This window comes from Gadus chalcogrammus, chromosome 10, assembly GCF_026213295.1.
Source record: "Gadus chalcogrammus isolate NIFS_2021 chromosome 10, NIFS_Gcha_1.0, whole genome shotgun sequence".
NCBI classification, from domain to species: Eukaryota; Metazoa; Chordata; class Actinopteri; order Gadiformes; family Gadidae; genus Gadus; species Gadus chalcogrammus.
This window is the reverse complement of record NC_079421.1, coordinates 12,725,822-12,750,805: the sequence shown is the minus strand read 5'-3', so window position 1 is coordinate 12,750,805 and position 24,984 is coordinate 12,725,822. Positions and strand designations below refer to the sequence as shown.

At 47.5% G+C, this 24,984-nt stretch overlaps 1 protein-coding gene across 1 annotated transcript in view; it reads right to left on the bottom strand.

The window, feature by feature from the left end:
• Positions 1-24,984, bottom strand: part of LOC130390814 (short transient receptor potential channel 7-like) — a 50,386-nt gene that overhangs the window by 11,291 nt on the left and 14,111 nt on the right. The window contains exons 3-7 of the mRNA XM_056600965.1: positions 24,052-24,234; positions 18,181-18,345; positions 13,834-14,050; positions 12,539-12,772; positions 9,288-9,552 (exon numbers count right to left, since the gene is read on the bottom strand). Of these exons, the coding sequence (XP_056456940.1) occupies positions 9,288-9,552; positions 12,539-12,772; positions 13,834-14,050; positions 18,181-18,345; positions 24,052-24,234 (1,064 nt within the window). The remainder of the gene's footprint in view (positions 1-9,287; positions 9,553-12,538; positions 12,773-13,833; positions 14,051-18,180; positions 18,346-24,051; positions 24,235-24,984) is intronic.

The following is a 24,984-nucleotide window of genomic DNA, read 5'->3' as shown; positions in this document are numbered from 1 at the left end:
TGTTGCATGGGTGTAGGTATTCCATGCCAGTGATGACTGAGAGCATCTGAGACACAGATGGAGAATGGGGCATTATCTGCTATTAAGATTGGCTGATCACAATGTGTGAGCCTCTAGCAATGTGCGCACACACACACACACACACACACACACACACACACACACACACACACACACACACACACACACACACACACACACACACACACACACACACACACACACACACACACACACACACACACACACACACACACACACACACACCCACACACACACGCAGCACACACACGCAGCATGTGGCTTTGTGTGTGGGATGGTGGTGAGTCACAGCACCACCAGTACTGTGGGAGCAGTCCAAACCAAAATCAGACCACGACACGGACAAATCCACCATGTCCCCCTTAACACACACACACACACACACAGATACACCCTCCCCCTCGATCTCCCTCTCGCTCACTCTGCCTCTATCTATTCCTGTTTCTCTATCTTTCTCTCCCCGTCTCCCTCACTCTCTCTATCTCTCTCTATCTCTCTCTGTCCCCCTCGTTTCCCCCTCTCCATCCCTCTATCTGTTCCTCTCGCTCTCTCTCTCTCTCTCACCTCTATCTGTCTCTCTAGATCTTTCTCTCCCTGTCTCCCTCCATCTCTGTCTGTGTCTCCCTCTTTCTGTCCCTCTCCATCCCTATATCTGTTCCTCTCTCTCTCTCCCCCTCTCTGTTTCCCTCTATCTGTTCGTGTATCTAGCTCTCCATCTCTCTCCAAACTAATCTCCTGTCAAAAGGTGTTCTTGTCCTCCTCTTGTCTTCTGCCGTCTCACTATCTATTCTTTTCATCAGTTCTTTGTTATGAGATTTTTTTAATTTCGTTTTTTGCCCCACTGCCTTGGTTCATTGTTTTACAGTTGTGAACATGCGATCCCATCTGGGCGATCCAGAGGAAACGTTGTATTTATTAAAACGCCCGGAGTCATTATTCTGTGTCATTCTCTCCCTCTCTCGCTCTCTCTCTTTGTCCTTCTCCAGCACCCCCATTATATATCACTATGTCCCAACTTGTGGTTGTACAGCCTTTACATCATCCTCCCAGCCTGTTGCTGTACTCCTGAGGATCCTAATGCTGTTGTTCCAAGCTGATTTATAGTTTGGTCGAGAACACGTTTCTTCCTCAAGCATAAAGCACGCAGAGCACCGGGTTTTCATGTGAAGCAACAACTCCAAAGATTGTCATCTCTCTTTCCTTCTACCACTCCTATCCTACCCTCTATCCCTCATTTCCTTTCCTCTGACTTTTCTCAAATCTACCTTTCCGCTCCACCCCTCCTCTCCTCGCATCTCTCTCCTCTACCACTCCTCCCCTCCCCTCTAATACAGGTGGAGACGGGGAGAACTGGAGGATAATCAGAACTATGTGGGAAATGTCTTGAAATACTTAATCAAGATTAAGTTTCTCTCCTCCACACCCGTCACCATGGTGACGGCAGGGGGGGCGGGATCCTTGCTTAACTCAGGCTTTAGGGAATCGTAGTCAATTGCTAACCCTGTGTGTGTGTATGTGTGTGTGTGCGCGCATTTTGTGTGTGTGTACATTATGTGAACCTGTGCATGATAGGGGGAGAGGAAAGGTGATTGATGATGGATATGAGTAGGTTTACGTTTAAGTACTATGCCTTACATTAAAGTTGACTTACATACTTACATACAAACATGTGTTCACTTCGTTAAGTATGTCGTCAGCGTTATTATGACATTCACAACTGTGTGTGTGTGATTGTGTGTAGATTAGACCATAAGTGCCAACTATAGATGCACACTAGTTGCTGAAGGTATTAGGGGGTGGGCTTTGGACGCGCACACGCACACACACACACACACACACACACACACACACACACACACACCCCCCCCCCCCCCTTGACTCATTTGTGAGATGCTTATTACCTCCTCATCTTTCCTCTGTCGTCTCATAGATCACTCCCTCAACCATTTGAGTTTCATCTCCCCCGCCCTCCATCTAGATGTCATGGGAGCTCTGCGTGCGTTGCTCTAATCTGATAGAGCACTCGGGGACCTTCCCTCCAGATACCCTGTATCATCTCTCATTCTGCCAATTCAATAAAGACATGGCGGCCCCGTTGTTACGACGGACATGTACGTGTTGCCAGGGCAACGACATGACATTATCGATGCTGGTTCGATTTTTGACGTGAGCGTCAATTATGGGACGTGTATTTATGCACGTGTGTGTGTGTGTGTGTGTGTGTGTGTGTGTGTGTGTGTGTGTGTGTGTGTGTGTGTGTGTGTGTGTGTGTGTGTGTGTGTGTGTGTGTGTGTGTGCGTGTGTGCGTGCGTGCGTGTGTGTGTCTACAGCCTCCTTATGTATTTGGCTTCCCTTGTAAGTGGGTGAATATGTGCTTATTCTAGTGCTTTTGTCCGCCTATGATATCTATATTTAGGTGTATTCTCCCACTCTCATACCGTAATAGGTCCGTTCAAGATCTCCGGATAGGCTGGCATTGTGGGTCTGGGGCTGGCTATCAGTCTGACCTTCTAACTCTCCGTTTGGCCCTTGTCTATCATGTCTTTCACTGGCTCTGACTGCTTTTGTCCTGATCTCAGACCACCTCTGCGAGAGAGAAAGAGGAAAGAGTAAGAGAGAGCGACAAGAAAGAAAGAAAGAAAGAGAGCGACAAGAAAGAAAGAGAGAGAGAGAGAGCGAGAGCGAGAATGGGAGGGTTATTTTTCCTTCCTTGTCACCGCCTCTCCTTTCATCCTTAAAGGTTGGGTATGGGATTTGCGAAACGCCAGCAGATTTTGAAAATACACAACTCGAATGGTCCTAGCCCCTCTCCTTCAACACTGACTCCGACTCCACCCATTCCAAGTACATGGACACGCAATCATGCACGAGCGCGAACACAGATGCGCGAGAGCGAGCCAGGCTACCTAGGTTAGAGTTTAGGGTTGTCTTCTAGTGCTAGGTCCAAATGTGGATTAGCTAGTTAGCTAGCTCCAGTAGCTACCGCAGGATAACAACAAACAGAATCTTGCTCTGGGTCAGGAGCTTTGAGTACGTGCACGAAGGGTCACGCGCGGGGAGCGGGAGTGCAGTACGACTGTTTGATTGACGTACTTACTGTCCAATGCCGCTCTGTGGTTCTGGAAATCATTGGCTGGAGTTTTTCGAGCCCTGCCCGTTACACAGATGATGATGACTTGTTTAATTTTCATGTCAGTACTTATAACTCAGTGGCTGTAAGTGGGTTATGATAACGGTTTCAAGTAATTTTGCAAAAATGGCCAAAAAAGAGAATTCCATACCCAACCTTTAACATATGTCATCCTATTCACCTCCCTAATTGATGCTAAAGCAGGGATATAAAGTGTTTGTTTTGTTATCGGGTTTAATTTGGTTTTTAGTTTTGGACAAGCCAGATAAAACTAACTTGTATTTTATATTCATGCAGATTAGTTCTCTCTGATGTGCTTTCGGTTGGGAACGTTATCGATTTGGCTTAGTTTCCAACCAGAGAAAGAAACCTAGCACATCTGACAAATATGTGTCCTTCCAACAGATCGAAATGCCATTCTATAATTCACGTCTCTCTCTCTCTTCTAGGTCCATCTCCGAGTTCCTCTTCTCCTCATCCCCGCTTCTTCTCTGAGCTAACCTCGACCTGCACCTCCTCCAAAGCCCAGTCTTTCTTTCATCCTGCCTCCCCTCATTATGCTCTGTCACTCATCCTTCTTTTGGTTTTTACCTCCACCTATTACCTCGCATTCTCTCTCCCCTGTCCGTGAATGTCCCCCCCACACACACACACCATTCTGTCTCCATGCACGACTGACTGCAAAATAGAACCAGCACTACTGTTGCCACAGCGATGTCAAGATCCAAATCTCATAGATCCTGCACTCTGCATTTGTGTGTGTGTCCGTGTGTGCATGTGTATGTATGTGTGTGTTTGTGGCAAGTGTTTGCTACCTCTGAGTGCATGTGCAAATATAACCATTTGCAAGGCAGATAGAGGAAAATGATTTAAATACAGTGTGTGTGTGTGTGTGTGTGTGTGTGTGTGTGTGTGTGTGTGTGTGTGTGTGTGTGTGTGTGTGTGTGTGTGTGTGTGTGTGTGTGTGTGTGTGTGTGTGTGTGTGTGTGTGTGTGTGTGTGTGTGTGTGTAAGTGTGCTCCAGACGTTTGGGGACCTAACTGCTTTGAGTGCCTGGTCGGGTCCATTGTGTTTCTGTGTGTGCGTTTTTGTGTGTCCGTGTGAAATTACATGTGTGAATCACCCAGCCTGTGTTTCAGACTCCGCCTCCTGGGATGGATGGCTGTGTGGCTAACAGCTTAGTCCTCATTAAAGTCCTCTCCAGCTGTTTGTGTGTGTGCGTTATCATCATACACACAAAAACACAAAATGGCGGGACACAATTATTTTCCTTCACAATGGTCACCTAGACTACTTACGATTGCCGCCTCATTACAGCTCGCTGAGACTTTGCCTGGACATGTTCACCGTGACGCATTCCGTCGCAAAATATATATATGTATCAACGTCAGTGTTTTTCAGAAGTTACAATGACGCTAGTAATGACGTCGGAGCATGGTTGGTGTGTCGCAGACGCCACATCGCTAACTGCTGACCGCGTCACGCTACACAGGGTACAGAAGCCCGATCCCGCGTAACGACGCTCGTAATCAACGCTACTCCGAACCAACGTATGTGACGCCAACATCGCGTGGAATCTGGAGACATAAAGAGGAGGAGACATAAAGAGGAGGAGGAGACATCTAGAGGAGGAGGAGACATAAAGAGGAGGAGGAGACATAAAGAGGAGGAGAAGATATAAAGAGGAGGAGACATCTAGAGGAAGAGTAGACATAAATAGGAGGAGGAGACATATAGTGGAGGAGGAGATATATAGTGGAGGAGGAGGAGACATAAAGAGGAGGAGACATAAAGAGGAGGAGGAGGCATAAAGAGGAGTAGGAGGAGATATATAGTGGAGGAGGAGGAGACATAAAGAGGAGGAGGAGACATCTAGAGGAGGAGGAGACATAAAGAGGAGGAGGAGACATAAAGAGGAGGAGGAGGAGACATAAAGAGGAGGAGGAGACATAAAGAGGAGGAGGAGACATAAATAGGAGGAGGAGACATAAAGAGGAGGAGGAGACATAAAGAGGAGGAGGAGATATAAAGAGGAGGAGGAGGAGACATAAAGAGGAGTAGGAGACATAAAGAGGAGGAGGAGACATAAAGAGGAGGAGGAGACATAAAGAGGAGGAGGAGACATAAAGAGGAGGAGGAGACATGAAGAGGAGGAGGAGACATAAAGAGGAGGAGGAGACATCTAGAGGAGGAGGAGACATCTAGAGGAGGAGGAGACATCTAGAGGAGGAGGAGACATAAAGAGGAGGAGGAGACATCTAGAGGAGGAGGAGACATCTAGAGGAGGAGGAGACATAAAGAGGAGGAGGAGACATGAAGAGGAGGAGGAGACATAAAGAGGAGGAGGAGACATAAAGAGGAGGAGGAGACATGAAGAGGAGGAGGAGACATAAAGAGGAGGAGGAGACATAAAGAGGAGGAGGAGACATAAAGAGGAGGAGGAGACATGAAGAGGAGGAGGAGACATAAAGAGGAGGAGGAGACATAAAGAGGAGGAGGAGACATAAAGAGGAGGAGGAGACATCTAGAGGAGGAGGAGACATCTAGAGGAGGAGGAGACATCTAGAGGAGGAGGAGACATCTAGAGGAGGAGGAGACATAAAGAGGAGGAGGAGACATCTAGAGGAGGAGGAGACATCTAGAGGAGGAGGAGACATCTAGAGGAGGAGGAGACATCTAGAGGAGGAGGAGACATAAAGAGGAGGAGGAGACATAAAGAGGAGGAGGAGACATCTAGAGGAGGAGGAGACATCTAGAGGAGGAGGAGACATAAAGAGGAGGAGGAGACATAAAGAGGAGGAGGAGACATAAAGAGGAGGAGGAGACATGAAGAGGAGGAGGAGACATGAAGAGGAGGAGGAGACATAAAGAGGAGGAGGAGACATAAAGAGGAGGAGGAGACATGAAGAGGAGGAGGAGACATAAAGAGGAGGAGGAGACATAAAGAGGAGGAGGAGACATGAAGAGGAGGAGGAGACATAAAGAGGAGGAGGAGACATAAAGAGGAGGAGGAGACATAAAGAGGAGGAGGAGACATGAAGAGGAGGAGGAGACATAAAGAGGAGGAGGAGACATAAAGAGGAGGAGGAGACATAAAGAGGAGGAGGAGACATAAAGAGGAGGAGGAGACATCTAGAGGAGGAGGAGACATCTAGAGGAGGAGGAGACATAAAGAGGAGGAGGAGACATCTAGAGGAGGAGGAGACATCTAGAGGAGGAGGAGACATAAAGAGGAGGAGGAGACATGAAGAGGAGGAGGAGACATAAAGAGGAGGAGGAGACATAAAGAGGAGGAGGAGACATGAAGAGGAGGAGGAGACATAAAGAGGAGGAGGAGACATAAAGAGGAGGAGGAGACATAAAGAGGAGGAGGAGACATGAAGAGGAGGAGGAGACATAAAGAGGAGGAGGAGACATAAAGAGGAGGGGGAGACATCTAGAGGAGGAGGAGATATAAAGAGGAGGATGAGACATATAGGAAATATATAAAGGAGGAGACACATGGAGGAGGAGACATAGAGAAGGAGGAGACATGAGGAGGAGGAGGAGGAGGAGGAGGAGGAAGAGGAGGAGACACAGAGAGGAGCGTTAGAGGGAGGAATATTGATGGGGTCTGACTTCCCTCTCCGTCCACTTCTCCCCCGACTGCCAGAGTGTACTCCTCCTGAGGTATCATTACCAGCTCCACCTGCTTCCCACTGTCCGTTGCTGATCCAAAACACCACCCTACCCCACCCAGCCAGCCACACATGCACGCGTGAATGCACCTGCGCTGGCACACACACACACACACACACACACACACACACACGCTAGCGCAAACAAACACACACACATATACAAATACACACACACATGCAGGCAAACACAAACAAGCACACACACAGGCATGCTCTCTCACACACACACACACACACACACAGCAAAACACAAGCACACCCACCCACCCACACCCATACACACACACGCATATCCACGATCCACTGCGCCGCAACAAACATCGATTTAAATTCGGAAGGAAGGGATTAAAAGAGTTGGAGACAGAACGGGAACTCAAAGAACCGGGCACAGCAGCACAATACATTGTTGCCTTATCAAACACTTTGGGCACACAGACACAGAACCACCAGACAGATAACAGTAAAAAGACAGATTGATGGGAGCGTGCGTATCGTCGGAGGGAAAGAATGAACAGATGGGTAATAACCTTTCAACCTTGAGATGTACGAGTAGCAAAGAACAAACTTGATTATTCTAATGTTGGTTTAACTCATTTTCTCTCATATGCCCTTGTGTTTACCTGCCATGACTCGGAGCTAGAGAGACCCCTAGTGGCACGCCTGGGGAACACAGCCAAAACCACTGAGTTCTCTTCCTGACATCACAGCAATTTAATGCAGCTCCCGGCACCGGCCGAAACTATCGGAAGAAAACAGTCGGAGAGGCAACAGAACTGACAAGCTAAAGTGTGTTTATGGCGCCGTAAACACCACAATAGTACTGTCTGCGTGTGGAGCAGAGAACATGGAAGGAGAGGCAGGGACACATGTTTCTATTAGAAGCCTGGATGCACTGTACACGTTTGAAACATAGCCTTCAGGGACGTGCCCTCCGGTTGAAGGACGGCAGAACTCTGCGTCGCCTGGACAACAGGTTGTACACGAGCAACAGAGCTCCTTGTTCTGTGGAATAGTGTGGAGGCAAAAGGGCTACCAGGCCACAGGGCCACTAAGTACAGGGCAGTGCCACTCTAGCTGGCATCAAACCCAATAGACAACGGCCTGAACTAGACAAGAAGGAAGGACAATGAGTCATCCTGACTAATGGACTCTAATGGAATCTCTTAAGTTGTGAGAGCATCTTCGCCCCCGGGCAGGGGAGGCGGAGAGGGAGGGAGGGTGAGGGTGAGAAGGAGAGGATAAGGGAGGGTTTGGGCGGTCGCCAAACTAAAATTGGGCGCCTCAAAGTTGTTTCCACTGCTGGATGAGTGACGGCAGAGAAAGACGGTGCTTTAACAATCCAGTCACACCACAGAGAGCCGGGTGGCTTCAACGAGCAATTAATAAAACAAAATAAATCAAAATCACTAGGAGTTGACACACGAGCAAACACAACTTCTAAATCCCTCACTCACGAGCCACGACAAAATATATTTACCTTGTGGTCAGACAAGGCTCAGGCCATTTCATCAGCCACGTGAACCGGTAACTGCAGGTCATTGATAATGAAAGACTCACCAGCCCATACTCAAGGTGGCAGACAGAGGAGCTTAATAGGCAGGGTGAGGGACATGGTCAATTGTCTACCAGCAGTAGAAAATGCAATGTTTACTCTGTTTACCCATCACAACGGCCTTAAAATTAGATCCTCATGGATTCCTTTTGCGACGTGAATCATGAGTTGCCTAACAACTGGCCCCTCATTCAATTGTAACAAACAGCCCTGTTTTCCCCTGTGAAAGCGGAAGGACATTAAGGTTCAATCTTTTGCAACCGATTCAAGACCAAGGACTCAATATATCCCAGCAGGAACTCTGAGAAGGGGAGGAAGCGAAAAAGGTCCATATCCTACTGGGCACCAATCTCCCAGGGCTACATGCCCATGGCCATGTCCTTTAGCGGGGATAAAAACAGCAGACTAATTGGAAACGTGTTGACAGGGGCCCTCTGTTATTCATGGGGCCCCTACCAACGATCGAAGGAGGAAGGAAGGGCCTGGATGCTCAGGAGCGGCGCTGCATAGAGCGGAACCCGATTACCGTTTCAGCTCATTGTATTCGTAGGGTAATGCCGGGATTCACAGAGACAGGTTCCATCGCCATTAAAAGCAAGATCCGTCAAAACAGACGAGCGATTATTCAACCCCTCCGAAAGGTTGGTATCATTTCAGCGCCCCCCCCCACCCCACCGAACGGAAACGTACGTACAACAAGCCCGGTCATTATCGCGAAAATCATAACCATCATGACAGGGAGATTCAAGGTCCCGCATCCATCACCCTGTCGGGGTTCATTACAAGGCAAAGACCGGCTCCCTGTACATGCCCCAACTCATTACACCCCCTCCTCCCATCTCTCCCCCCTCTCCCCCTTCGGGACGAGCGGCGGCGGTACTCACGTGGTGAAGGCGGGGTTGTACTTGGCGCCCAGGTAGTAGGAGTACAGGTTGAACATGCCGATCATGAAGGCCACGAACACCATGATGAAGATCACCATGAACTTAAAGATGTCCTTGACGGTGCGACCCAGCGAGATCTGCAGCGGCCCGAAGCTCTCGTTGGCCGGCAGGATGTAGGCGATGCGAGAGAAGCTCAGCACCACGGCGATGGCGTACAGGCCCTCCGAGATGATCTGGGGGTCTGAGGGCCTCCACTTGTTCCTGGCTGGAGACCGGGAAAGAGGCCGGTTGAGGGGAAATTGCATCTAAATGCGATGGGATGATTTCTATTGGACAGCATGTTGTGTGATGTTTTCATCGACTTCAAAAATCAAAAGAATTCAATTATAGTCCAACGACATTTTGTCCCACACTAATTCATCGCTTTATTTGGATTTGGGCGTTGAAAGGAGAACGTTATTTCACAATGTCCTCAAAAAAGAATTCTGTCTGTCTATTCACACGGATCAAAATAAAAAAACCATAAAAAAATAATGTCTATAATGTGTACCGCGACAAGCAAATTGTCGCGGTACACCATGAGTAATCATTGTCCTCTTTTCACATGCTTCCTTTACCCAGCGTCGTTTCCTACTCAGATGACATTCACAAGCAGTATCACCACCAACCAAAAACGACCAGTGACATTAAAGAGAACATGGCCTTTGTCTTACTCAATACAAAAATGCCCCCAGAGGAAATTAGCTCATTATTGTGTGATGAGAACCAGGAGGCCAGCGCAGCAGTGCTGCGGGCTGTCCTAATTAAACCTATGGCGTGTCATGACAGCTTCACGCCACAAGATGACAGCACTGATAAAGGCTCCCTTTAAAAGTTGAAGGGACACTGGGAGCCAAGTGCGCTGTCTTACATGTGCAGCAACAGTAAAGGGGCCTGGCTCAAAGGGATGAACTTCTTAGCGTCGAACACAGACTTTATCATCTTTAAAGGAGCCGCCAGCTTACACTGTGTGTTCACTCTCAATCCTTAATACACGTTGTGAATCTGTTGTGTTTTATATTAAGTATTGTTTGGTTTAACTCTGATCCCTCTCTCTCTTTGTCTGTGCCTGTATCTTTGTGTGCATGTGTCGGGGAGGTTGGGGGTTGGTAGTGGAGGAAACACATCCTTTATAACATCACTATGGTAACAGTGATGGAGTAGTCTTAAGGAAGAAGGACAGTTCCTTCATATGGACCTCAAACCAACTTATTTGATCTGGTCTTATCTGAACCCACTTTACCTCCCCTCCCCTCTGGCTGACTGACCATATTTAATTCATTGCTCTCCATCATTATTGCCTGGAGGGAGTAGTAAAGGTTAGACCACTCTTAATAGCTCCAGCAAAAACAACCTGGTCAGACTTACTGGCCCAGCGTTGACCGTAAACCTCTTGTTCTTCTTAGATGAAATAATAAGCCTTCCATTATTCTAACTTTAACCTTTACCTGGTCGGTGAGTCGGGGTATTGTGTGCACCATCAATCAAGAGTGAGTGTGTGTGTGTGTGTGTGTGTGTGTGTGTGTGTGTGTGTGTGTGTGTGTGTGTGTGTGTGTGTGTGTGTGTGTGTGTGTGTGTGTGTGTGTGTGTGTGTGTGTGTGTGTGTGTGTGTGTGTGTGTGTGTGTGTGTGTGTGTGTGTGTGCGCGCGCGCGTGTGTGTGTGTCTACAGGGACGCCGAGAGGGGTGGATTTTAGTAAATAAAAATATTCAAGGGGCCCTAGCTGCAATGGCCGGAGTCCAATAGCCCATGGCCTCCCCACTCTCCTGCCTGCTACGTGCCATATTTAAATGTATATTTACCTTAGGCCCTACATGGTGAATACAAACTCACTAAACCGTGCCCGCAATATATCCTCTTATGCAGCTCTGCAGCACCAAGGATATACAAGTTTTTGAATGTCAGACCGATTCGGTCTTCGGTTGAATAAAAGTCATCCGGTCTAATGTTGGCAGAGAGTAAAACATTAGAATCACTGACATTCAAATTAATTAATTCATCTTTGTCATCATTGTTGTACGTTCCTTTCTTTTTAATCGAAGAAAGAACCGTTGAGACCAACAGTCTAATTTTCACAGGGCTCCTTGAGGAATCTTGAGAAAGACTAGATAATACAAAAACATAACAACAACGGTAATCTCTCACCAAGCCTGCAACCCCAACCTGCAGCTACACAAGATCACTCTCACACCAAGCTGTAACACCACCCTGCAGCTACACAAGATCACTCTCACACCAAGCTGTAACACCACCCTACAGCTACACAAGATCACTCTCACACCAAGCTGTAACACCACCCTACAGCTGCACAAGATCACTCTCACACCAAGCTGTAACACCACCCTACAGCTGCACAAGATCACTCTCACACCAAGCTGTAACACCACCCTACAGCTGCACAAGATCACTCTCACACCAAGCTGTAACACCACCCTGCAGCTACACAAGATCACTCTCACACCAGGCTGCAACACCCTAACCACACACATCGCATGAACTAGACCACGTCATCATTTTTGCATCTCTTTTATTCATGCAATTTCTTATTCAGAAATGGATTTTGCCGTTAAAATCCAGTTGAAAAAAGTAATTAATTATCCATCTCGTAATTTGAAAATAAGGAGTGTGAAAGTGTTTTATTCTTTTAAGCCAAATGGGCTCATTGATTACACTTCATTACGATATAGATTTAATACATCTTGGAGGAATCAGTGGATCTGAGTTTCTCTCTGTCAGCATTAGACCAGATTACTTCAGCCGACTTTGTCTGGCAGCAAACTTTAGTAGTTTGTCTGACAGAACACCTTTCCCACAAAGCCAGTTGCTCCCCTAGAGGAACACTATGATTATCTGCAGGTAGATTACAGAGAAGTGTTGGGAATCAGCAATTTTTCTTCACTTTATATCTTTCACTCACACACACACACACACACACACACACACACACACACACACACACACACACACACACACACACACACACACACACACACACACACACACACACACACACACACACACACACACACACACACACACACACACACACACAGATCCACATGTGTGGCCCCCCTATAAACTCACCCTCCTACCCCCCCACACAAACCCCCACCAACCCACACAGCCTTGCACGCCCTTACACCCACACAGACACACCCCTTGCTCCCACCCAACCACCAACCCACACGGCCCCTCCCGCCCAAGGCGGCGTACCGAAGGTAAAGTAGGCCACCTCCTCGGGCAGTGTGGCGCTGCTCAGGTCCTCGTCCAGCACGTGCAGGTCCACGTACAGCTGGGCCTTGGACGCCTTGAGGAAGGCCATGAAGCGGGCCGTGAAGGACGCAGCGAAGATGCTGAGCATGCCGAAGTCCAGCACGTTCCACAGGTGCATGACGTACTCCCGGGGGCCGTCCACCCAGATCTCCTTACACTCGGACCAGATCATGCCTAGGGGGGCGTGAACAGGTACACACAGGTTATACATACCCAGACACACACACACACACACACACACACACACACACACACACACACACACACACACACACACACACACACACACACACACACACACACACACACACACACACACACACACACACACACAGTTTAAACACACACATACGTTTTACAACGCACACACACTCAACACAGATAATACAACACACACACACACACACTCAACACAGGTAATACCACACACAATCACATATGCACACACACACACAAACACACGCACAGCTAATACATAGAGACTCACACACAGAAGGAAAGAAGTTGTGTGAGCTTTCCAACACCAATTTATGTGTTTGGTAATTCCCTCATAACCTCTCCCCTCTCCGGGTTAACATGCTACTTAAATGTGTTGGCTGTTGTTTTATTAATATCCATCGATTCCCTTGTGGAGCTAATCATTTAATATAAATTCATTATTGAACGGGCAGATCGCTGAACCCCCTCAGATTCATGGTGCATTCAGCCTACCTAATAAATATACCTCCTTCTGTCTTCATAACACACTCCACTTCCTGTTCCCATTTCCTTGAATCCAACTGGATGCTTGACATTGGTGGCTGACCTCAAGATTGAAGGGATGATTGTGTCCGAGTGTGTACATTAATGCATGTGAGTGGGTGCCTGTGTGTGTATATATGCGTTTGTGTGCCTGTCTGTGTGTGTTTGTGTATGTGAGTTTATATGCATCGCTTTGTGTGTGCCCGTGTGCATGCGGGTTTTCGTGTGTCTGTATGTGTGTTTGGGTCTGCATGTGCCTGTGTTTGTTTGTTTATTTGTTTGTTTGTGTGGGCCTGCATGTGAATGTGTGTTGGTTTATGTATGTTGGCCTGCATGTGCGTGTGTGTTCATGTGGATCTGTTCATTTCTTAGTACGGTCCTTCATGCGTGGCTACTTGCGGATTATGTCCATGCATACGAGTGTGTGTGTGTGTGTGTGCACGCGTGTGTGTGTGCACGCGTGTGTGTGCTCACGAGTCCAGCGGTAGACTCACCAAGCACCCACTTCATGATGAGCATCTCGGTCCAGGAGAACTGGGTGGTCTTGACCCTGAAGACCTGGCGGGGGTGGTCTGTGATGGTCTCGTTGGGCAGGTTCTTGACCCCCTCGAAGCGGTCCGAGGCGTTGATGACCAGCAGGCCCAGGAAGATGGTGAAGGAGACGGCGTGGGCCACGAACTTCATGAAGGGGCTGCGCAGGATCTGACCAAACTGGGGGGGGGGGGGGGGGGGCGATGGAGAAGCTCAGTCAATCTGTCCGTCATTTCCACTCAGAATTACGTGTTTTTTTGGCAAATTGGAAAAATACTATAAAGTGTTTTGCCTGTAAATAACAAAGCTAATGTGTACTTTAACATATTGATCTATACATCGAACAGTTTATGTGACTTGTATGTCTATATAGATGTATTTATGTTAATGACTATCCAGCTGTTTGTTTATCAATCTATCTAGCTATTTATGTCTATTCATCTAGCTTTTTGGGGTCCATCTAGCTTTTTATGTCTACTTATCTAGCTTTTTATGTCCATCCATCTAGTTTTTATGTCTATATATCTAGCTTTTTATTTCCATTTTTGGTCATTTTCGCCATCCCCTCAGAATCACTTTCACATCAAATTACGCAACAATCACACACGCACATGAACACACAGCCACACAATCATAAACTCACACACTCACAGGCAGCCAATCCCACACGCACACTCACGGGCACACACAATCGCACACATGCACGCACAGGCACCCAATCCCAAACGCACACAATAACGGGCACAAACAATTACACACACGCACACACACACACGACACAGGAGGATATCATGATTGTTCATCGTGTGCAGCAATCATTCCAGCCGGCAGGAAGCAGCTGGTGTGCCGGGGTGCCAGCGTTGGAGGGCTCTCGGAGGGCTCCTCGTGTCAGCGGACAGCGGAGGACGTTTATGGTAATGCTCCATTCCACCTGGAGCCAGCGCTCACACAATGCTCTGATAAAAATAAGGGTTTCTTAACGAACGGGCACGCACACAAACACATATACAGGCCCATAAGCATGTATGCATACAGAGAAGACGCACGGACACACACACACACACACACACACACACACACACACACACACACACACACACACATCGATGCAGACAGTGCACCACAAACACACACACATAGCAGACAAAAACAAGCACCCAAACATCCACGCACATACATAAAAAAATGCACAAGTAGGAACATTGCACATATATGACACAAACACACAGACACAGACATACACGCAACAAAATAGACATATGATGCCCCACCATTCACCACCTCTAGGCCCGCTGTGTACAATATTAACAATCTGCAGGCTCTCTCAACTCCCTGCGTGCATTGCAACACGCCAGGTCTCAACTGCATCCCCTTCAAGCCACACACACACACGCATGCACGCACGCACGCACACACGCACACACACGCACACACGCACGCACACACACACACACACACACACAATGTGATTTCATCCAGATCCTTCAGACTGCAGAGACAGATCTTTGTGCCAGGAAGTGTCCCTTGGCTGCCTGGTGGTCTCCATGTCTTTAATCCCCCTAAGCTCCCTGATGGCGCTTCACCAGGTCATCGAGGCCCATGAAGAACACGCAGCCCTTTTCATCATTTTATGCCTCCGTCTCCTCTTCCTCACTTCCTACATCTTTTCTATCAGAGAAGCATACGGCAAGCTGTCTCTCCTCATTCCGCCTCCCGGCAGAAACACCAGGCCACCGCAGCGCGGGAAGCACATCAACCAGCACGGGAGGGGACATGGGGGGAAAAGCACACACAGGGTCCCAGAGTGACAGTCTGTGTGTGTGTGTGTGTGTGTGTGTGTGTGTGTGTGTGTGTGTGTGTGTGTGTGTGTATGTGTGTGTGTGTGTGTGTGTGTGTGTGTGTGTGTGTGTGTGTGTGTGTGTGTGTGTGTGTGTGTGTGTGTGTGTGTGTGTGTGTGTCTTGTTCACCCCAGTGGGTAGTGGTAAAGGTGGGGGTGGTGGGAGAGTAATGGAGCTCTGAGTGAGGATATGGATTGCCGTTTCAGGATGCGGTGGAAGGTGTTTCTCAAAGGTTTCAATCGTTCAATCACTCAGGAACCACTCAAGCAGCTCCCTGAGTTAGGAAATAATCATTAAAAAGTGCTATTTACTCTTCTGTTCTCTAACGCCTTATGCTGTTCCCCCAGGCTGAAAATAGTATTTCTTATAGAGATCCACATGCAGCGGTTCCACGCATGTACATTTCCTGTGTGTAATGTATGTACTGTGGGTGTGATTGGTCCATCAACCACCCCAGGCCTACACTTCCTCTCCTGTGGGACCAGCTGATGGTTCAATTAAAGTCTGTTTCGGTGACCATCGACTAAATCCGTCCCGGTCAGGTATCTATTGAGGACCCAGGTCAACCCTGGCTCCTCTCGATTTGTACCCCCTCTAATCCATCTCCTCCCTCAGTTTCAGCCCACCCTCGACCCCATCACTCTGAAGGGTGAACGCCTCCAGGGGAAGAGGACCTTTTGTCTGCCTCTCCAGCATTTTGTGTTTCCAATCCCCAGTTTTGATTGGGTTAGACGTACGGCTTTCATCGCTTTCCCTGCTGTTGTTTATCGTTTTGTTCCGTTGTTTATTTTTCCTACCCTTCACCGTTCCAGGCCGGTAGAAGAGGCTCTGCATCAGGGATGACATATGCTGTTTGTTCCAGCGCTGACTGCCAATTTATCTCATTCCACCCCCCCCACAGGACGTTACTCAAATAATTACTTCCATGTCTCCCTTGCGTCCGTCCTCTGTGAATGTGTGATTCATTCACAGAGGACAGAAGAGACATTTGCTCTGAGAAAAGAAATTGACAACCAATAGGGCATAATGAATAGAATACATTTGAGGGCTCTGTCGAAGCGCTAATGAAATGTAATGGAGGTGGGCGATTAGCCTGCACTCCCGAAAGCATTGGAGAAACTCATCGCACACCTGAAACTAACATGCAACACGCACGCAGGCACAAGCACACGGAAACACACACACAGACCAGATCCAGCATTTCAGCAGGTTTCAGGCTGAACCCCGCCTCAGCCAACAATGCAGGGTAATCTAACAACGGATCTCGCAATAATATTCTCTTTCATTTCCTATCAATTTAAGAAATATATATATAAATATTGCCCATCCGTCTTTTCAATTTAGATGATGCTTTGTAAACGTTAAAGAGATGTTCATCTCTTCTCTGGTCAAGTGCAACTGTAAGACTGTCACACAATGTTCCCAATATAATGGAAAATCATAATCATATCATTATATCATCAACACACACACTCATGCACAAACCACACACACATACGCTGTGTTATGATGGCTAAGTGCAATTATAGGCTCTCGATTTAATCTCCCTGGTGGAGTAGTCCTCCCAGAACTACTGCTCAGCAGCTAATCAAACACTTCACAAGCTCTCCCTCTCTCTCACTCAACCCCGCCTAACATTCCCCTAAAACACACACACACACACACACACACACACACACACACACACACACACACACACACACACACACACACACACACACACACACACACACACACACACACACACACACACACACACACACACACACACAGCTGATTAATGTTGATGAGAATGGACACACGCGTGTGTGTCTGTTCTCATCATGAATCACCCGTAGTGGTTAACCCCCATCATCAAGTGTTGAATGTGTGTGTGCTTACGTGCACCTGCAATGGAGAACTGCACCGTTCCCATACAATGTAATCACATGCGAGTAGTAAGCCTGTCCTTTAGGATATAGCTGCCGGCTACCTGCCGATGTACATTAGATAATAATAATAGTACTTATACTACCGCAGATATTAATACTAACTCATAGGGCTGCTCGATTATGGAAAAAATCATAATCAACTCATATATTGACCTTAATGTTAATTATAAAGTTTGAGACAGGGCTGGCTTTGTATCTAAGCAAGAAGAATGCCAGCAGCAGGCAGTTCCTATATAATTGGTTCTGTTTCCTTTGGGTTTCCACATGTTTCATATGTCTCTCATTGCATATGCATCATTATAGAGGATACCTAATAGAGTGTGTGTGTGTGTGTGTGTGTGTGTGTGTGTGTGTGTGTGTGTGTGTGTGTGTGTGTGTGTGTGTGTGTGTGTGTGTGTGTGTGTGTGTGTGTGTGTGTGTGTGTGTGAGTATTTGTATGTGTGTGTGTGTGTGTGTGTGTGTGTGTGTAAGTGTGTGCGTGTCTGTTTGTGTAATATGTATGTATGCAGCATGAATGCATGCATGTGTAGCGTGTGCATACCTTGCTACAGGGCATGACCCAGTAGGCGACAGCCAGGAAGGGCAGCCCAACGGTGACCCCCAGCACAGTCCAACACTTGACCCCCATGGACTGCTGCCTCAGCCCGGACAGGTTCTCGTACCAGATGGTGAGCAGCTGTTGCTGGCAGTTGGGATGGGCGACAAACTAGAGAGAGAGGGAGAAATGAGATCATACAAGGTGATGAGTTACCGGACACATCGCCAGGTTTGTGAGTTCCTGGGGGGAGGGGTGGGGGGGGATACCACCATTCAGACTGAGGTCACCATGAAAGGCGCGATACAGAGCCTGGTGTATCACAGCAGGTCTCAATTGGTGTTTGCTTTGCTTCTTCTGTGGAGATGAAGAGGAGCTTTTAATGTGAAGGGTTTGGAGTGGCTGTCGTGGTTAGAAATACAGCAAAAGTCAAAACTGTCTGTGTTCCAATGGACAACGCTTCAGGGATATTCATTGAGATGCCGAGGCGGACTCAAAGTCTCAAGGACTTGGCAGACATCGGCTCTCAGCGACATTGAATGTATTCCATTGCTGCGTTTATGTCTTTGCTCTAATATCATTTCACCCCTTTTTTTCCAGCGAAACAAAGTCTACTGTTGTCACCTAATATATAATCTTGCCACCCAGAACCCTTTTGCTGCTCAGCTCTCCTGTACGTCACAACATGTCCTGATTTGCCCTCCCTCTGGGTTTATGAGAGGATAAGTCTGTTTGAGGGCTCAGGGGACATTTATGTCTGTGACCAAACATTTGGAAACTGTCTGGTGAAGCCCACAGATGATGCTGTTGTGAAACAGGGGAAAATATCAACAAGGACGACCCGAGGACAAAGTCTACGGCCCAGTGTCTTTCCATTACGGAACAGAGTCATCGAGGTGCGGCCTCGACTCCCAGTCGGAGGGAGAGAGTGTTGATCGAGGAAGAGTGCTGTGGTCGCCGTAGAAACCCAGAACAGGGAGGGAGAAGATGGACTTTCCCTGTGAGGCTGCGGGCAGGGTGTGGGGAACCGTAGAGGGAACAATCAATGTGGACCACAGCTGGTAAAGCAATCAACCTCACTGTGGCTGAGACTGAGTGTGTATTTATAGTGCCGCAAGGTTGTTTTCATTTTACTTTTAACGCCAAAAAAACACATGACGTCAGCTGTGGTCGGTAACCTTTGAACCCGTGGGAGACTGTTCTGCAAACACACACACACACACACTCCACAAAGGGACATTTTCAACCTCCTCATTTAATATAAACACCCTTTTTATGATGACCAATCGTTATGCCCACTGAACCATGAATTCATTCCCACAGCCACCAGGGCACACACACACACACACACACACACCCTTATTTTGACGAGTACGACAGATGCACGCTTGTACTGTTGTAGCATTAATAATAACAACTTATCTAATTCACTTCAACTAGCTAAAAGCAAGAGGAATCGGGGAGTCCAGGTCAAGTATAGATGGAGAGTTTATTGCCACCCGCAAACGAGAGACAACAAAGCTGAATGGTATCCTCGAATACACACTACTGAATGAATCCCGGACAGCTCCTTATATCCCCAATTCTTACACAATACAAAGTTGGACTTTCATCAAATATAGAATTTCCCATCAGTGTCATACTGTGTGGATGTCAGCATACTCCTATGTCTTCTGAATCCCAATGTGACCGTAGAACATATATTATCCTTATACAAACAGAGATGATGCACACGTGTGAATGTAAGCATTGTCTTCAGAGAGTACATCAAAATGGGAGTAAACTGGACTCTCTGACTGATGTGCCACATGGCCCATCAGGTGAGAATGTCCTGGACCTGCTCACTGGTGTCACACGGCACATAACATCTAGGTTAAAGGTGATCAGCTTTTTTCCACCATTAAAGTATAGATATGATATGTAGGCCTAATAATAATCATAGTTTAACATATAATGTAAGGTTAATTTCTACCACAGTACATGCTCACACAAAACCAGGTAACGCCTGGTTACCATGGTAACATCCACTTCACATAAAGACAGACAAAAACACACACACATACAGACAGACAAAAACACACACACACACACACACACACACACACACACACACACACACACACACACACACACACACACACACACACACACACACACACACACACACACACACACACACACACACACACACACACCCCCACCCCCACCCACCCACCCACCCTAGACATTTATGTCATTATTTGTTGATTCCCTCTCCCCTGTACAGGATTAAAGACACCACCAGACCAAAGCATTTCAACATGTGTGTTACGGCCACATTGGCCTTTCGGTTGTCTTGGTATGTGTGCTACGTGTTTTGTCTGCCTTTGCTCTCATAGGCCTGGACCCGCATGTTCCAGGATGGGGGTGTGCCCGCGTACGGGGTGTGTCCCCGTGAACGGGGATAAAAGGGGGCCTGGCCTGGAGAGACGCGGAGCGGGAGCGGGAGATTTGATTTGTGCTTTGCACCATGATTGCTCATATCTGTTTGATTCATTGCTTTTGAGGCAATTAAACGAAGAAACACTGACTTTTCGCGCTGTCTCCTGCCCCGTTTCTTTGTTGCGTTTGAGCCGCGTGACAATGTGACTCTGTGTGTCTGTGCTTGCATGAATTGACGCCCGTGTGTGTTGGTGTGCATAGGAGGGAATTCGTTTGGACATCAATTTAGAACAACTGTGCTCGGCAGGGATTAGCTGTCTGACATGGAGGTTGGCAGGCTACGTTCACAGGCCACAAGGGAACACACACCACACACACCAGTGGCGGCTGGTGGTTTTGAAAGTGAGGGAGGAAGGACTGCGCGCTTGGTTGCCATTGGCCTGCTTGCACTGTTGGTGTATGGTGGCATAAGAATGTGAGACTCAAGTTGTTTCAGGGTGTTTTGGTGAACTACAAAATAGCAGGGAGGGAGTTATGTGAACAAAATGTATACAAAGCCACCAGTGGCATCACTGTAATTTGAGAAGGAAAGGATGCAAAGCATATTAGTCAAATCAGGCCTACTATTGATTTGTAAAAGTAAATAAAAAAATCTGGGCCTATTATTGGGCCTATTTTTGCCCTCACTGACTGAAGTTATTTAGCTATGTTTATTTTCAGTTACAATTGATTGTAATGCTACCAGTAAGTCATGCGTACCTAGCAAACCATGTAGCACTCACAACACTGACGTTGCCATTACTTCTGATGACCTTGATTTTGGGAAGTCAGGGGTTTTTCTAGAAAAAAAAAGTAGCAGGGAGCAGACCCCTGCGCAAAGCCGAGGGAGCAATGCGACCGAGGCGGGGGATGATGTGGAAGGGGGGTCTCCCCCTTTCCACGGCGCAAAGCCTTTGAAAAAAGAATGATTAAATGGTACATTCTGAGGCTATCTTAGAGAGAAATTCTAGCTCTTGTGGTCATCCTGAAAAACTAAAATACTATCAACTTTTGGTAGACTTGTACAACTTTACCCTGTAAATAAACACGACAAATTTCAAAAATATTGGCTAAACTTTTATTAAGTAGGACAAATCACAACAGCAGCCGTCTGTTCCTGAGACTGCCCCAACGGCTCACTGCCTTGTCAAAATCAAATTGATCAATTGCAGGCCCCTCAATACTGATCCTGAGGAGGTGGTTCAGGGTAGCGTTAGTCATGGTAGACCTCCTGTGCCATGCCTCTATGGAACAAGTTTTGGGGCTCTAGAGTCAATAATGGCGACGCTATAGAAATGTTACTATTGTTGTCGTTTTCAGTTTTGCACTTTGCAGACGGTCCCTAAGCTCGCGGCTGAAAGCCGACTGCTCGTAGAAGCCAATGCAATTCAATTTTGCACTTTGCAGACGGTCCCTAAGCTCGCGGCTGAAAGCCGACTGCTCGTAGAAGCCAATGCAATTCACCGTTCGCTAAAGACGGCTCGTTTGGATGAAAACTATGTTGTAGCTGGTTCTCTGGGTTACTACACTTTTATTGGGCTAATTCGGCCGTGCAGCTGCCATTTAGTTCCCTGCTACGGGTTCCCTGGTAACAGGGAACCCTGTTCGACTGTTCGACTGTTCGTTTTGCTCTCGCAAAAAACTCTTGATCAACACTCAGCATTTGTTTATTTCTGTCGTTCATTGAAACCGCTTTGTGCAGAGAGAACTGGAATGGTCTTGTATACTTGCTTAGCATCTTAGCGCCTAGACCAAAAACCCATTCAAATACATAGTAGCTAGCTAGCTAGCTGCTAATAACTTTAACGTTAGCATGTCGACTCGGTCTGGGAAACTCCAATTCGGATCGGAATATTTTTGGGGTAATTATAAGTTATTTGAGGATCAGACACATTGTCAGGTGGTGGTGTTGGGATATTTTCGCGGAGAAAAGATCGTTTTGAGAAATAGTGTATGTTGTACAGCAGCATGTAAGTACAGATCCAAGTCTGACAGGTTCAGTCGGCATTTCGGTAGGATGGCGCACGCCGGGAGTATCGGGGCGCAGCGCCCCTGTTCCTTTGTTTAGAAAAAACCCTGGAAGTGGTCTACCTCTTTCTGAATGAATGGAATGGTTTTTGTAATAAGACGTTAACAATGTCCTCCGTTTCCAATGTTTCCATTGTGCATTAAGGATCTCGCTATCGCAGATTTCACTTGCTCTGCGTCTCTCAAACTGAGCACCGCGGCAATGCAGACCGGGTTTGTTATCGACAGCGTTGCCAGATTGGGCAGATTTCCCGCCCAATGATAATTTTTCCAGCCTAACATGGTTAAAAGTAGCCCAATTGGGTGGGAAATCGGACCAATCTGGCAACACTGCTCAACATCCAGGGATCCTGCTTATTGGTTCATAGCGCAGACGGATAGATTTTTGCGCGAATCAGACCCCTTAAGGTTCCACCCACTCAGAGGAGGATTTTCCTCCTCTCTCCCATTGAAACCCATGTTATCCACCGGCCGCCAGTACTTTCGGGAAAATTAATGGGAGTGAACGGCGGCGGAGGGAGGACGTTCCTCCCTGAAGTAATTGTCAATAGGCGATAGGGGGTGCTAATGTCCCTTTACCCAGGGAAACGAACATTATATATTCAAAGGCAATAAAGTAGTCATATTTAAGGGCCTTAATTCATTACAATAGTCGGGCTAATCTAAATTTTTTATTCTCAACAATGTTAGGGAGGATCTTCCTCCCTCTCCTCAATGGAGAAGCCTCCACTGACACACACACACACACACACACACACACACACACACACACACACACACACACACACACACACACACACACACACACACACACACACACACACACACACACACACACACACACACAGACAAAACCATACACAAAGATACACACACACGGATATTGTTCCACTGTTGTGTTGGCTTCCCCAAGCAGACCACACCTCAGCCTGTGTATTTTATTGGTAAAGGAAGCCAGTAGCGATTACTATCGAACAAATCAGGTAATGATAGACATTCATGTCAAGCCAATTATGTCACCTAAATCATAGAATTGTTGCCATTGATTATTTTTCTGTACGTCTCCATTATGTAAATGTTTAAACAGAATAGCCACATTTCCCAAATGGGAAAGGATTGATTTAAAGGCCTGGCTTTCATACGACCTTTGATTAATTTGTATAGACAGCATAATTCAAATGAATAATGACATGCAGGGTGGGAGTCCCATAATAAGCACACGATCTCGGTCCATTGGATTAAGCAAACCACATCCGCATCAATAAATCAAGAATGAAACCTCTCATGACGTATTGATCGACCCTGGCTCCATGTAGACCCCTTCAGCCCGTGGTGGAGGTGGCTGCGTTAGTGGTGGTGTGGGTGGTGTTGTGACCTGTCCAGTGTTACCTTCTTGACCTCGTACTTGATTGCCAGTGTGACCCGGCTGAGGCAAGGCCGGTTGTAGGCGCTGGGTGGGCACTGGTCCACGTCTCCGTTCAGTATAGCCTCCACCTCCTCCGTGTTACGACACAGGTCCAGTACGCCCACCACAAAGTCCTTGCACTGCATGGACAGCTTCCTGTAGTCGTTCTTCACCGCGGAGGGGAAGGCAAAGAGGGGGTGGGGGAGTGGGAGTGGTGTTGATGGGTAGGAGGACGGGGAGGCAGGAGGGGGTGGGGGAGGGGTGGTGGTGAGGAGGGAGAAGGAGTTAGGAGGAAGGAGGGGGAGGAGACAGGAGGGAAGGATTAATTAGGGGGATAACACAGAAACAATTAAGGCACGGCAAGGCGATTTAAGTGCCATCGAAATGTCAAACATGGTCGACTAGAATCGATAAGAATGGCGACTATTTAGCCATGAAGGCAAATTGTCAAACGATTTCCTCGTCTCTTGTTGGTGGATGGCCTTCGATTTTCTACTTCCCGAATCTAAGAAGTGATTTAGATTGTGGGTCATTTCGAAGTCATTATGGCAAAGATGGTTATCTACTTGAATCGAAAGTACATCCCTGCCTCTCCCTCTCCCTCCCCCTCTCTTTCTCACCAACATCCTGTTGGCCCCATTCCTCTGCTTTACCTTTTCCTCGATTAAACCCTACATGTTCCACCACTCGTCCTTCCCTCCCCCCTGCCTCTCACCGGCATCGCCCTCCTCTTTCGCTTCTCCCCAGGCTGTTGGGCAGCCGGCCAGGCGTCCCCAAGGAGAACAAGGAGAACCCGGCCGGGTGTGTCCAAACACACCGAGGTGCCCCACAGTGACCCAACAGACCCCCGCCGCCAGACCCCCACGGCCAGACCCCCTCGGCTCCCACAACACATTTCCACTTGGATAATCCCCTTT